Genomic DNA, 13969 nt, shown 5'->3' on the forward strand with positions numbered 1-13969 from the left:
AGCGTGCCCAGCACTTCTACAGCGTTAGATGATTAGCAGACACTTACTGCAGTACAAACCGACATCTGGACGCTGCGCCAATGCTCAGCTTATAAGGATGTGAGCTAAGCAGAAACCAGTGCCTCGCTGAGCTGCCGCCACACACCTGACAGGGCTGTTCCGCCTGTAACCTGACTCCCGTGGAGAAACGGCTCCAGATCCGTTACCTCTTCTGCAGTGATATCACTGTTCTATTCCAAGCTTGGCATACGCAAGCAAGAGCCGTCCGCCTGCCTTCTAGGACACGTGACTGACTTACGCATGATTCAAGGGAGGATTTTTGTTTATTTGTTTCATTTACACCAATACAAATCTCTTTCAGTCAAATCGTAATAAAAAGAAAGTAGCGCCTGGAATTTCACAGTTTGCAGTTCAACAGGATGCAGATACAGAAATCTGCTACTGGAGACTTATCACAGGTGGAATCTGCAGAGGTGCAGCTGTAAGCCATAAAGCTGCAAGTCATGAACTTAATAGCGTCACCCTTATGAATTTAGCAGAACAGCCAGTGGAATTTCTACAAGCTGTTCAGTGATCCCCATGTATACATCTCCAGCATTCTTGCCCAGCCAGTGCCACGAGACATACTCCTTTTACTGTACATTACACACAACTTCCTAAAGTGCTTCTCCTTTATTTATGTCACTTGTCTTCTTCTTCCACTATAAATGCATTGGCAGAGGTTCATTCTCTTAAATAAAGCTTACCTGAGTAAGTCTTCACGATTCTTCAAAAGCTGGGACTTGAACAGAAAAGTAACACCGCAGGAGGACAAGGAACGGCAGTAATAGCAGTGGATGGTTCATATCCAAGACTTCTTCCCCTTACTTTGTATTCCATCACATTCCAGCTCTGCTTAACAGCTTCTACATAAAGTCTGACAGCACATTTGGTATTGTACATGCTTTATTAAAATGGTACTCGTATTTACAATATCTGCAGAAACAATCCCTCCCAAGTCTTGCATTCAGACAGACACACACACATACACACGCGCGCACGCCCCTTCACTCTACAGGGGTGTGAAGGCTACGCTCCCAAAAGTTAGGCAGCTTCTGGAAGAGGAGGAAGGGTGACTCTTTTGTGTGTTTGTAATTACTTAAAAAGAAGCATGGGAGTATGCATTTGGCCATCACAATGCTAATTTAAGTATATGTAGTATTAACATATGGCAGTAACACTGAGTATTCCTCTTTTACATTCTATACACAGAATGACATCAAGGTTTTCCGGTCAACAGAACATTCTAACTTCAGTCTCAATGCTGCTTGTAGTGACTATGGAACCGCAATTTTGGGGCTGTCCCTTAAAACAATTCAAGTCTATGTAAGTGAAATAAGGCACAATTAATATTTGATTTGATTTAGAGGATGGGAAAAGGGGGGAGAGGCAGGTTTCAGATAATAGTTGTTGCGGGGGAAGCAGTTTTACCCAATCCTTTTGAGAAAAGGATGAATTTTACCCCCATCCTAATCTACATGGACTTCTCTTAGAGAACTGAAGTATTCGGCCAGGGCTGCTAACGCCCACATATAAAACAAAATTGGAAATTCACATTTTAACACCAGTTTCAGTAGTCTAACCTACTGATACGTATGTACATGAGTACGTCTTTAATGCTGAAGGAGAAGACACATACGAAACAAGATTCAAACCTTCCACTGAGCTTGAAGACTCACGTCTTTTAGAGAGCTTGGAATATATACTACTTGAAGGCTTCAACTTACTGATAAAAGGGAATAGCGTTTTTGCCTTTAAATCCCTGGCCCCTCTTCACTAACGAAGCCTAACCAGACATTACAAATAAACTGCAACAAAAAGTTTGGCAGCACAAATAATGTTTAGTATTCAAATCTTCATTTGTGAGTATATTATTTTCCTTGTACAAAACCTGTTGAATGTTTTTCGCAGCAGATGAACTGTACCCAAAGATGCAGGACATTCTGTGATGGGGAATAAGAGGTTGCAGTTCCGAAGGCCCCTGGACTTTGGTTGTTTACAAAGTTCATTCCTGTTTAGTGTGATCCTTGGTGTCTTCCTCATCTGTGTATTCTGATGGTTCTTCCCCTGGTTTTAGGAGTCTACCTACGTAGTCATATTTTTCTGAAAAAGATTTATGATTCCGTTACAATCAAATACAGCTGCATTTGCTAGTCAGCCTGCACTGCTGCAAATTCACGTCTTCGCCTGCACACTAAGGTTCTCAACCTGAATCACAGAAAATGGTGGCAATGTATCAGCAAGCTCAGCCTCCTCAAACAATCTTACTATCATTGCTGCTGCTCACTACTTTTTCTACTCCGAGTAGCTTTGTTTCAATTCTCCCACAGCTAATCAGGCACGTTTTACCACACAATGACTGAAAACGCTGCTATTAAAGCCAGCACAAATTCCCTCAGCCTGTTTTGATTTCAATTAATGTGAAAAATGGCTCCCCCTCCCTCCAGAGGCATACTGGAGAAATTATTTCAAGACAAACTTGTTCAGCCCCCCGTGCCGAAACAACTCGTAGTCCTCATCATATTCCGTGGCATCCAAAGCCAACAACCTGCAAGCAGGAATTCCATCAGCTTAGCTACACTGAAATTCGAGAGTGAAATTCTGCGCTGAAAAGCTGAGAACAGCTTTCCTGTATGAAACTAAAAGGCTGAAAAAGCTGTAGTGGGACATAGTGGAATCCTCTCTATGGAAGAAAGGCCTGGAATCCCTGGTCTTTTCCTAAGACAGTTACATTGCATGATTAATGTTACTGTCAACATCTCTTTAAAAGCTGCCCCAAGCCCAAATCAGTCATTTTTATTAAAAGCATTTCCTTAAGCTAAACATGTGCTGCTAATTTGAGAATTTACCTTTAAATTGCATCTCCCACTCTCTTACACTTTCCATCTGTACAGCATTTAAGTCCGATAGGTCATCGTATTCATCTCTGAGTGCATCTTTATCTAGACAGAAAGTCGCTAGTCCCCTGGAGGCATCTCTGCCAGCAAATATTCCATATGGACCCTCTGAAAACAAAAAGACAAAACTGATACCTTCAAGTCTTTGTTTATGGTGACCACTCTCAGTTCTTTACATAGTCTGCCAAAGCCATACATTAAACTTTTGCAGTGATGGGAACAGCAGGGGTTCCAATGCCATGGCCGCGCGGCCTTCAACAGCACTGCAATTCAATCTTAAGTATCGCTAGGAGATAAAGTCGGCTGAGAGAAGCAGAACCAGGAAAACAGCTTTGAAGGGATATCTGGAAAAAGCCCTGGTATTTGATGCAAGTCAGTTGAGGTAAGTTCCAAAGGGGCTGGAAGCTGGAATTCAAAAGAAAGGCACTTTTGTTAAGCAAAACATAGAATATTTACAAGTTAGGCATGAACAGAAGCAAATTGTATAGACATGTTAATTAGAAATCCACTGATTTTTATCGATAAATAGAACTTAAGAGTGCTAATTAATAATCCCACTTCACTCACAGAACCACCCCAGCTTTCTACGTATTTGACAGGCAGTGCATCTTTTGACACATTTCTTACTTCTGCGGAAATAACCTCATTTATTTTGGGCAGCAGATCACTCATACACATTATGTACTGCCCTGTGTTGTTCTTGAAAACTGCACAAATCTTCATGCTAAGAACATAAAGCAACTGCTTCCTTTGTGCTTTTTGACTGATGCAAAGCAGCACAAATATGCTAGTAAAATTTTCAGCAATGACTGTTAAATAAATATTATTACAAAGAGAACTGGATGATTTGCAAACCAACAACTTTCAGGATGAGGCTGGTAACTGGCTTTCCTAACTTTTAATTAACCTAGAGAACTTCAAGCATATTGTTATCTTAGATTTTCTTGACCCAGAACCAAATACATTAAATTCAGCTCAATTAAAAAAAAAAAAGAAACCAAAACAAAAAAACGCACTTTGAAATTTTCTGCACCAACTGCAGCAGCCAAGCAACAGGGAAATGCCCAGGGCATTATAAAGAGTGGTCACCACTTGAAGGTAAACAAGCCAGAACCCTTCTCTGGCTTACCTCTCACAACAGTGGCCATCAGCCTGAAGAAAAGGCAGCACTCACGGGCAAGAATGAACACAAGCAAGCGACAACACACTGTCTTTAACCCCCTCTACTGCCTGCTGTAGCACCTCAGACCTCTTCTGCACCAGGACGAGCCACAGGAAATCACTCAGAAAGGCCGGACTCCTCCCGGGCCACTTGCTCCATCACCGCACCTATCTGGTCTTGCTGGGCATTGACTTCAGGGTGGAGACAGAGGCTGAACACAGCAGAAAGAACTCCTGAGGCAGGGAACCCGAGTACCATATGGATTAGAAGAAACTACGTTCTCACCAAAGCTGGTGTCGTCTCTCCACCCCAGAGCGCCTGGCTTTGCAAGTTGCTTACAGTCAAACCTGAGAACAGAAGGGTGTTTTGTGTGCCAAAGACAACTCCCTTCTCTCTGGAAATAAACCAACCGATTTAAAAGCAAAATTTCACAAGAAGTATGCATCAGAGAAAGAACTATCAACTGGAGCTTGCACTACACAAATGTGGCCGGAGGAGACAACTGTAATGATTAACAGCATCTCTACGCTTGTCTTTTCAGACATTTAGCTCCAGGAACAGCATTCACAATAACTACCTCTGGGATCAGGGCCTCCATTTATGCTACTTAAGAGAAACAAAGTCAAGAGGGTTTGTGAACTTTATCTTTCCTGTTTGCATCCCGAATTAGGTATTTATTTGAAGAAAAGGATTCAGGGGCTGAAATCAATCCAAGATATTTCATCTATGCATTTTGCGTGCTTGGTCACTTCCCATAAAACAGGGTAAGAGGTAGTGATGGCCATCGTTCGCAGTGCAACATGGAGCTTCCCCAAAGAAGCAGCCTTGCTTCATCCCAAAATAGCTATCATTCAAGTGATCTAGTTTTTGATGTTCTGAATGAAAAACACAGGAGCTATAAACAGCTCTTAAAAAGACCATACAAAATCAGTAAATCCTTAGGAGTAATTATAAATTGCTACTTAACCACCAACAGTATTTTGTCCACACTTTTTCCTTTCCACGAATTGTTTAAAACAAATGTTTCCCTAAGCCCTACCAGCTATTTGTGTATAACGTGTTTTCAATATTCTGGCTAACAAGAGTTAGAGATGCACACTGTTCCCCTGCCCTACGCTGCATTTAGTGGTTTGTGGAGTTTTATAGCACCTGTTGAGATGCCACCTTTTGGTCCAACAGCTTGACTGCAATTATTTCTATTAAAAAGAGAACTACATTATAGTGCGTATATATATATATACAGTATCAAGCCCTGAACACCCTTACATCTCAATAATATACTTAGTTGAAAGCATGAATGCTTTTAGAATGTATCAGTCTGCATTAAGATTAATAGATGCAAGATTTCTGCAAATATATTGTAATGTCAGATGCTATTATACAAATATTTTCTTTTCTAAAATTGAATTTAAATGTTAACACATTCCAGCATGTTTACTACTGAAGTATTCAGGAGTCACAGAGAAACCGTCAAGCCAGATCCAAGCACTCAACAGAATGCTAACTAGTAAAAATGAGCCTTTGGACTGGGTAGGCAGCATCTCAAATTCCAGCTCTGCAAATGTAACTTAGAAACGTGTCCCATTCTTTAATTATTTACTAAAAGGCAAATATTAAATTATGATTATTAAAAAAAAGTGCAAGCCTAGCTTTGCCTTAGTTGCAGGGCTGCTGAAGCAGAAGTTCAGAGATCTCAGTATGAGCAATCTACTTCAAGATTTAAAGCTTCCATTCAGATACTTTTACACAGAGATCAAGTACAGTATTTTACATTAACACAGAATATACAGGTCTAGGGTTTTGCTATAAGCCCTAGTCTATTATTCAGTTCTATATAAAAACTGGTGCAACAATCTTAAAAAGGTATTTTGCATATGAAATTTCGTTGTGCTTGGAGAAGCACCCAGGAAGGTGCCAGTGTAGAGAACCCTGGGGAGAAAAAACGCTTCAAGAACATGATTCTGAGGTAGAGACTTCAGTGCAATCCTAGAAGTACTCCCACAGAGTTCTTTCATGACCAGATGCAATTTACTCTCCGAGCCCTACTCATAGGTCTTTTCTTTCCTTTTGTCTGCCTACCTAATTAGACTGGCTCCTGCTCTAAATAATTGATTGCACCATGACACAATACATGTGCTGAAGAGATTGCAAAGAGAGATGCTGTTAGCATAGGTATGTACACCAAACTGATTTTTCAAGAGCCTATCACAAAATTTCAGTGGTTTTCTTTTGCTATACCCCCAAATCATCTATTTCATAGTCAAATATTTCTTTAAAAAATTCTCCTCCCACTCCTATTTGGCATCTCGCAACAACAGAAGGAAAGTCAGAGAAGTGTCAAAACCCATTAAAGCACGTCTGCTGCGTGTTACTTGGCTATATGTAGCTATGAGCCTTACATGAAGGAAAACTTTGTTCTTTGAAGAATGCTCTTCTTCCCATCATTGCTTTCACGTATTAAAACACTTTGTTTCAGAGCCTTTGTTTATTTTAACGCTGAGACCAAACAGCTATCAAGACTACATATTTGCCTACGTATCTACATTTATACCACCGCATTTATACACTGCCTTTTTCCCCCTGCATAAAGTCCTCATTTACCTCACGACTCTACCTTGTATGAAGTATGCCCTTCTCTAAGCTACCACACATGCAAAAGGTTGTTACCCACCACCTGCTACCACTCACACGAAGATCCTCACTTTTTTCAGAATCCACTTAAAAATCTGGCCACCTTGATGAATTTGACATCTTGTTCCAGCCTGACATTCATCTCTATTCACAAATGAACTGGGTAGCTTGAGAATCAGCAAAACTACAGTCTCTTCAGCCAGCAAAAATACCTTTCCAATTCCTGTACTCAGGATTTCTGCACCTCCTAGCCCTGTTTTGGTTCTCAAATTAAGATTTCATTTCTGTTTGCAAACACCCTAAAAAAAACAGAAAGCAAGGAAAAATAAATGTAACATTAAAGCACTATATTTAAAATTTTGAGATATGAAGCTGTCCAAGCTGAAGTTTTTTATCTGGAAGCATTGCTTCCAGTCACCTGGTCCAAAACATGCTAAACTGGCTCGTGGAATAGCACGTGTTTCAACTTTCAACTGGTTTGGGCAATAGGTCCGCCAGCAAAACATACGCTGGCGTTCAACTTTTGAGTAGACATTCTTGGTTTACCAAAAAGGCTATCTGGCTATTTCGGTTGCCTACTAGCTTTGCAGGACATCCCAGACTATCACTCCAAGACTGGTAACGAAGGTGACCTCTGTACACTGAACTTTGGATTGCTCCAACTGTCAGCACAGGGATAGCATTAGAGATAACCGCACCTGGACTTTATAGCTAATGAAGTGATTTGTAATCTAAGAATTGTATTTCTTCTCACAAGGCCCATACAAGTTCTCTGAAGAAGCTGCACAGGTTAACAAGATTCAGTTTTAAACCAGCTTTGGTTTCTTCAAGCAGTCAAAAAGCACTTCCAAGCAATCACCAAATGTGCAAAGCATACCAGACATTCTTTGCATCTATGGGTGCCATGCAGCCACCAAAAATAAAACCCAGTTTTGTTTGAAGCTTAGAAATTCATGGACAACATTTGTTAAACTGCAGATAAGAATAAAGACTAATCTCTCCTTCAATGTAAGCTAAATGAACAAAGGGAGACAGACCATGACATTATTGACAGCTGCACTATTCTACCACGTTGTCTACCTTTTCCACTTCAAATCAAAGCAAAAGCTCCACTGTCTGTTTAAAATTTTCCATCTGAATCTTGACACGTGTTTGTTCAGTGTTGCATCTTTTATGAGGGAATGAAAAAGCTACAAATTAGACAAAGCCATTTTGAGATGCAGCTTGAAAGCAGAAGCTTTCTAATAACATTTAACACTGGGAATCAAGGTGACATAATTTTAACTTTACTGCTCCAGATTTACGTGAAAGGAAAGATGGGGGTCAATTTTAAGTTACAACTTGCATGGAAAGTAAGTGTTCTTAGGAGAGCTAAGCATGTAGTTAGAAGCCTACATGCTAAGATGGGAACTGCTTAGACAGAGGGGACTAAACCTGATTATTTAGGCACAAGATCAGAAAGCCTCACTCTTTCGCTTACTTCCTATTTAACTCTGTGAAAAAAAGTGCAAGAATCAATGACCCAATTTCAACTAAAGGGGCAGACAGCAAGCACTTGCTAGGAAAGCTTGTATGTAGTTCAGTAGCCCGGAGATTCCTGCAAGACAGCTCCATACTTGAGGAGGATCTAGAACCCACATCTCACATTAGTGAGAAGCGCTCTGGCCACTAGCTTATTTCATAATAAGGCAAGAAACACTGGCCAGGTTTTTGATTAACTAAAAGAAAGCTACACTGCTACGTACTGGATTTAACATCTATATGCCAATAACAATGATGCCACTATCACATACTAATATATCTTGCTTTGAGCATACCTGGTTGATCAGGCCCCTCAAACCTCAGGTGACTGGAACCTGAACAATTTAAATAGGAACTACAGATTTACGCAGACCTTTTATCAAACACACAGTTGTTCCAAGTTTTAAGGAATATATTCAAAAAAGGAAAAAAAGAAAAAAAAAAAAGAGCTGACAGACACACAATGCAGAGTAGACAGAGTGATGCATCTTCCTGCACAAAACCGCTTTACTGGCCCCTGCTCTCCATGAACATGGACTGAGGGCTTAGAACAACCCCTTCATCCTGGTGGCAAGGGCACTACTCCCCTTTAATGAGAGGTATGGAAACAATCTCTCGCCAACATGCAGGTATACCCCTTTTTAGTTTTACTACTTCTGGTAGGAACGTAGTTTCTTTATCCAGAAACACTGTTTCTTTGAAAAGCTGAGTCCTGGGGTGGGAGACACCTCCACTACACAGACACCAAAGAGCTGACAAACATCAAAACCACTGCGAAGACACACACACCTTACAGGAAGCACTTCTTTCCCCGTCTTATCCTCTGTACTTATCTGTAAACACTCAGCCTGTTGCGTTCTTAAAATAAGGCCACGCTTAGCAGAGTTCTCCAGACACAACATACATGATGTCCGTCCTGCAACACTGCACTCTAACCAACCCCATGTAAAGGACATACTGAAAAGCATTGGTGCCATCTTTTAAATTGAGACACAACGAAGTTTACAGCAGTCAATTCCAAAGGAAGCCTAACAGCATCAGAGTATTTTTATACAAATGATGGGAAAAAAATGACAGTTGTTTACTACAGATTTTTTTCGAAGTATTTAAGAACAGAAATCGCAGTTCTTAACTGGATTTGCAAAATGAAATAAAGGTAATTTTCCCCTTGTGAAAAATCAACTAAGATGGAAATTTTTGTGGAAGCTATGATGGAAATTGTTGTGGAAGGAACTACTACTACCTAATCTATTCCTTTTCAGCAAACTGTAATGCAGAAATCTTCATGACACTTTGAAAGACAGGAGTAGGATGAGAAATGAGTTAACAGTGACAATGTATTGCAGCAAAGGAAAAGTCAGGAAATTGATTTTTTTTAAATCATGAAACATTAAGAATCAAGAAGTGATGTGGAACAATTTTATACACTGGACTGCATATAATCTTGCTTTGTCATACTCAAAGCCATATATTTTTCATAACTGCACAAAGTATTTGATAAGTTAATCAAAACCTGTTTACAGCATTATCTTGGCGTTCCAATTCAAATGCTAAATACTAAGTTTTGCTAACATTAATTCTTTCTATGCCCTTCTATTGACTAATATACTGCCAAGAATCTTCATAAAAACAATCATGAAATTAAATGTTGCAATAAATGTAACAGTAAAAACTGTCTCTCATGATTAGGATATAAAACCAACACAGCACACACTAAAGGTATTAATCATTAGACTCTTCAGTCATGAGATGTGATTACAGATGGGGAAATGCCCCGAAACAGCTTCTTTGAAATTCTGGTTACATGATACTTTTAATAGTGAGCCACTAATTGTTTAGTTTATTTCTTTTATAGTTTGTGGGCGATAAAGGAAAAGGTAATTAATTAAAATTAATAACCAAGCAAAACATTCTAGGACTCTTACTCATTTGGGCACAAACAGAAGTGGTATTTAATACAACTAAAAGTGAAGTGTTGAAACAAAGGGTATACTTGCAGGACAGAGGACTATCCCAGGAAGCAGCAATTTGGAAAAGAACTGGGCAAACAAAGTTTTAAACTAAGAGTTCAATGTAAGCAAAGTGATTTTTGGAGGCACAGACAGTTAAATGTGCGATATAACCTTTTCTTGCTCTTAGCTAAAATGCATTAGACATATCAAAGATTAATAGGGTACCAGTGAGACCAGTTGTGGAAGGCTTAAAGAATACAACATGAGAAAACCCAAAAAATTTGTAAAACATTTCGATTAAGCATTCGAGAAACCAAGTTGTCAATCGTGGCTGTTCAAATGGATGACTCCAACAGTCCATCAATTTTAAAAAATATCTTAGCTGTATGTATGTAAAGGGCTCTTCAGTGAAACAGACCAAAGTGTAACAGGATTCAGTGGACAGAAACTTAAAAAACAGGAGAGCTTCTAACAACATCAGAAGGTTGGTGTGAATTTTGATGGAATCTCAGCTGCTGGACAAAAAATCTGGACTACGTGACAATTCTGTGCATTTTTAGCCTTCTGCCGTTACTATAAAAATAAGGAACCCATCTGCATCCAAACTATACTCAAGGAAAAAAAAAAACAAAAAAAAACGAACAGACCTTAATTTCAAGACATGAGAAATCTTCTGAGACAGCCACATCATTCAGCATTAACCCAGCAGTCAAGACCTCAGCCAATGCTTTTTGCTGCCTTCAAAGCTGAAGCACTATTTCGCATCAGTACCTCAACAAAGTACTAAAGGCTCACAGTCTGAGCCTGCAATGTCAGCAAAGCCAGTGCCCTCAACTGTTTCTTCTCTTAAACAAAATTTCGCCATGGCTTTGTTGGTATGCTTAGCACTTCTCTTGCTATACTCCAGCTATGAGGCATCAAATTACCGAGAGAACTGCTGTGGATATCTCTCTCCTCTAAGTGAAGTCTTTCCAAAAAGGTCTCCAGCAGCTGCCGAAGACTTTTCCACCTAACTCTTCTCAGATCTTTTAAGGCCTGCAAACCACTTAGTAGCTTTTTTTCTTTTCAGTCACAAAACAGTTGCAAGAAAATACTCCCTGACATGCATCTGTACAGAGAAACCACAACAGCACAATTCAAAAATCAACACGTTTGGCAGAAGTCACACAGCTGATGATGCACAGGTTGAGCATCACTATCCTAATGTGCATGGTCCCAAGTAACAGAGATCTGACAGACAAACATGATGTCAGTTGTTATAAAAAGGCAATCTTTCACTACAGGAGGGGAAAAAAAAAAAAAAAAAAAAAAAAAAAAGGCCTTCGTCCCTCTCCAGGAAAAGCTGGAAGCACTGCTTTAGGGAAACCAGCTGCTGTCCGTTATCAAAAAAGCAGACTGATGTCCTAGAACATAAAGCTTTAGCTTCCTCACCACGATAGACCTCCAGATGTTGACGATGTGAACCAGTGATGATATCTACAGTGGAGAGTCTAAAATTTAATTTATGTTTGGTAGACAAAAGAGTTAAAGTGAATGTTTAGATTACGGTTCAGTATTATTTCACAAATTAATCTATGAAGCAATCTGTCCGCTTACTGGTGTTTTAAGTTTCATGTACCATATGTATTACCTGCATTTTATATCAGCACAAAAGTCTCAGTTTAAAAACCCCTCAACTGAGAGAGACAAAAGAACCAGCCCGATTAAGTGTCATGAAAGGTGCAGCACGCCAGACTGCATTTTCTCAGCTTTACTGGTCAATAAACAAAATAAGGCATGGCAAGGTACTTTAGATTCCGTTGTTAACTTTTACAGCACCCAGTCAGAAAAGCATTTTGATTCAGTTATGGCAGTTTCAACTTCTGTGACTGGTAGCAGAGCTGGTATCACAAACTTTGAGGGTAACAAGAATTACAAAATACTAGCCCAGTTCAACTGTGCAGAGAGAGACTGGTAATGTGCCAGTTCTGTATTTTTCTTTTTGTAACCTCACATTATTAAAAAAAAAAAACAATTAACTTGAACTATTTCCTGGGGGAAAAAAAGTATCCTCCCTCTCCTCCACCCCTCATACAAGGACACTTGTCATAAAGACTATGAGAACTCCTGCATAATTTGATCAGGTCAAGTTTTCCAAACCACCATTGTTTAAGGAAGAAAATTATCAGCAGTCATAACCCTCATTTCCTTTGGCATCAGATGTGAACATAGTGCTCACTAGTAAGTTTATCCACCTCATTATTAAGAGCACTGTTTATTATGAGAAAATATGTTGCAGTTTCACAATCTACAATGAGAATACTGAAACATAACATTGGCTTTGAAGCATACTTTTCTGAACCTTGAAGTGCACGTTTCCGCTTCAAAGAACTGTATCATCTATCTTTCTGTTTACAAGATCGGGTTGATTTCTGCGCTCTTCTCAATGGTAGCAGCATATCAGTCCCCGAGCTCTCCCTGTTTTCCTCTGCCCTGATTAAAACTCATATTCAATATGGCATTTGCACCTAAATACATATCCAGCTGTATTTTTTTCTTTCCTGAACCGTAAGAGCTAGAATGAAGGAAGCATTGCTCAGCTGCACTTGGGAAACCTACTAGAAAAGACAGAAGGAAAAAAAAAAAAAAAAAAGAATTAAACATTGCACATCCAGATCTAGGCAACTGGAAAACGGGATGCGTGGCGGAAGCCGGGACAGAACCCGGACCCGTTCTGCAGCACCTACGTGAAGAAACCGTTAGGCCCAGCGAGGGGCTGCGGGGCGCAGCGAGTCGGGCCAGCTCACGCTCTGCCAGGCGGGCAGCGAGCAACGGACAGCGAGCAACGGGGCCGGGGCCCGGGAGAAACCCGGCGGCCCGAGCGAGGCCTCCCCGAAACCCACCGCCCCGCCCCGGGCCCGGGCGCCCGCGGCAAGCAGCCCCCGGAGGCAGGGCAGGGATCCCCGCCGCCCTCCCCAGCGCCGCCTCCCGCCAGCGCCGCCCGAAAGGCGGCGGGGCAGCCGAGCGGCGGCCTCCGCCGAGGGACCCCCCGCGCCGCCTCGCCCCGGCGCCTCACCGGGCCCGTAGAACTTGCTGCCTTTGGTCACGTCGAAGACCTTGCCGTTGACAGCCAGGAGGATGCGCGAGTTGCGGGTCCCGTCGAACTCGCGCAGCTGCTCCAGGGAGAAATCCCGCCGCTTCATCCGCGGCAGAGCGGCGGCCTGGCTCTGCCGCGCCGCGCCCCCCGGCCCGCTCCGCGTCCCCCAGCGCAGGTACAGCCGGTAGGCCGCTAGCAGCGCCAGCGCCAGGAGACCCACGTTCAGCAGCATCGCGCCGGCCGGCGGCTGCCCCGCGCCCCCGCCGCCTAGGCCGGCGCCCCCGCCGCTCCCCTCAGTCCTTAGCCTCTCATCCCCGTCGTCCGCCATCACTGCCAGGCCAGCGCCTGCCCGCCCCCCCGCGGCTCCGCCCCGCCGCCGCCACCGCGCATGCGCGGCTGCCCCCTCCCCCCCCCCCTCAGTTCCCCCGCGCGGCCAGGTGGCGTTGGCGGGAGCGTGAGGGGAAGCGGGGGGAGGGGGGCTCGCGCTCGCCTCGGCCGCCGCCCCGCTCCCCCCCACGGCAGCCGCCGGTCCGCGGCAGTGGAAGCCGGGCGCGGGAGTGGGAGGAGAAGGCGGCGTGAGGGGAGGGCTGAGGGCGGCGGGGCAGCGCCTGAGGTCCGCGGGGTGGGCTGCGTTGCCGGGCGGCCGTGCCTCCGCCGCTGGGGAGGGCTGGGTCGAAGGCCGACGGTGTTG

The 13969-nt window shown here is 42.6% G+C and overlaps 1 protein-coding gene across 1 annotated transcript; it reads right to left on the bottom strand.

The window, feature by feature from the left end:
• Window positions 1-927: 927 nt before the first annotated feature.
• PGRMC2 (progesterone receptor membrane component 2) lies at window positions 928-13625 on the bottom strand. Its single transcript, XM_075420961.1, has 3 exons — window positions 13258-13625; window positions 2889-3044; window positions 928-2142 (listed from the first exon to the last, which is right to left on the bottom strand). The coding sequence occupies exons 1-3, from the start codon at window positions 13604-13606 to the stop codon at window positions 2045-2047; spliced, it is 603 nt and encodes a 200-aa protein (XP_075277076.1). The 5' UTR covers window positions 13607-13625; the 3' UTR covers window positions 928-2044.
• Window positions 13626-13969: the final 344 nt, after the last annotated feature.

This window comes from Opisthocomus hoazin, chromosome 5, assembly GCF_030867145.1.
Source record: "Opisthocomus hoazin isolate bOpiHoa1 chromosome 5, bOpiHoa1.hap1, whole genome shotgun sequence".
In the NCBI taxonomy this organism is placed as follows: Eukaryota; Metazoa; Chordata; class Aves; order Opisthocomiformes; family Opisthocomidae; genus Opisthocomus; species Opisthocomus hoazin.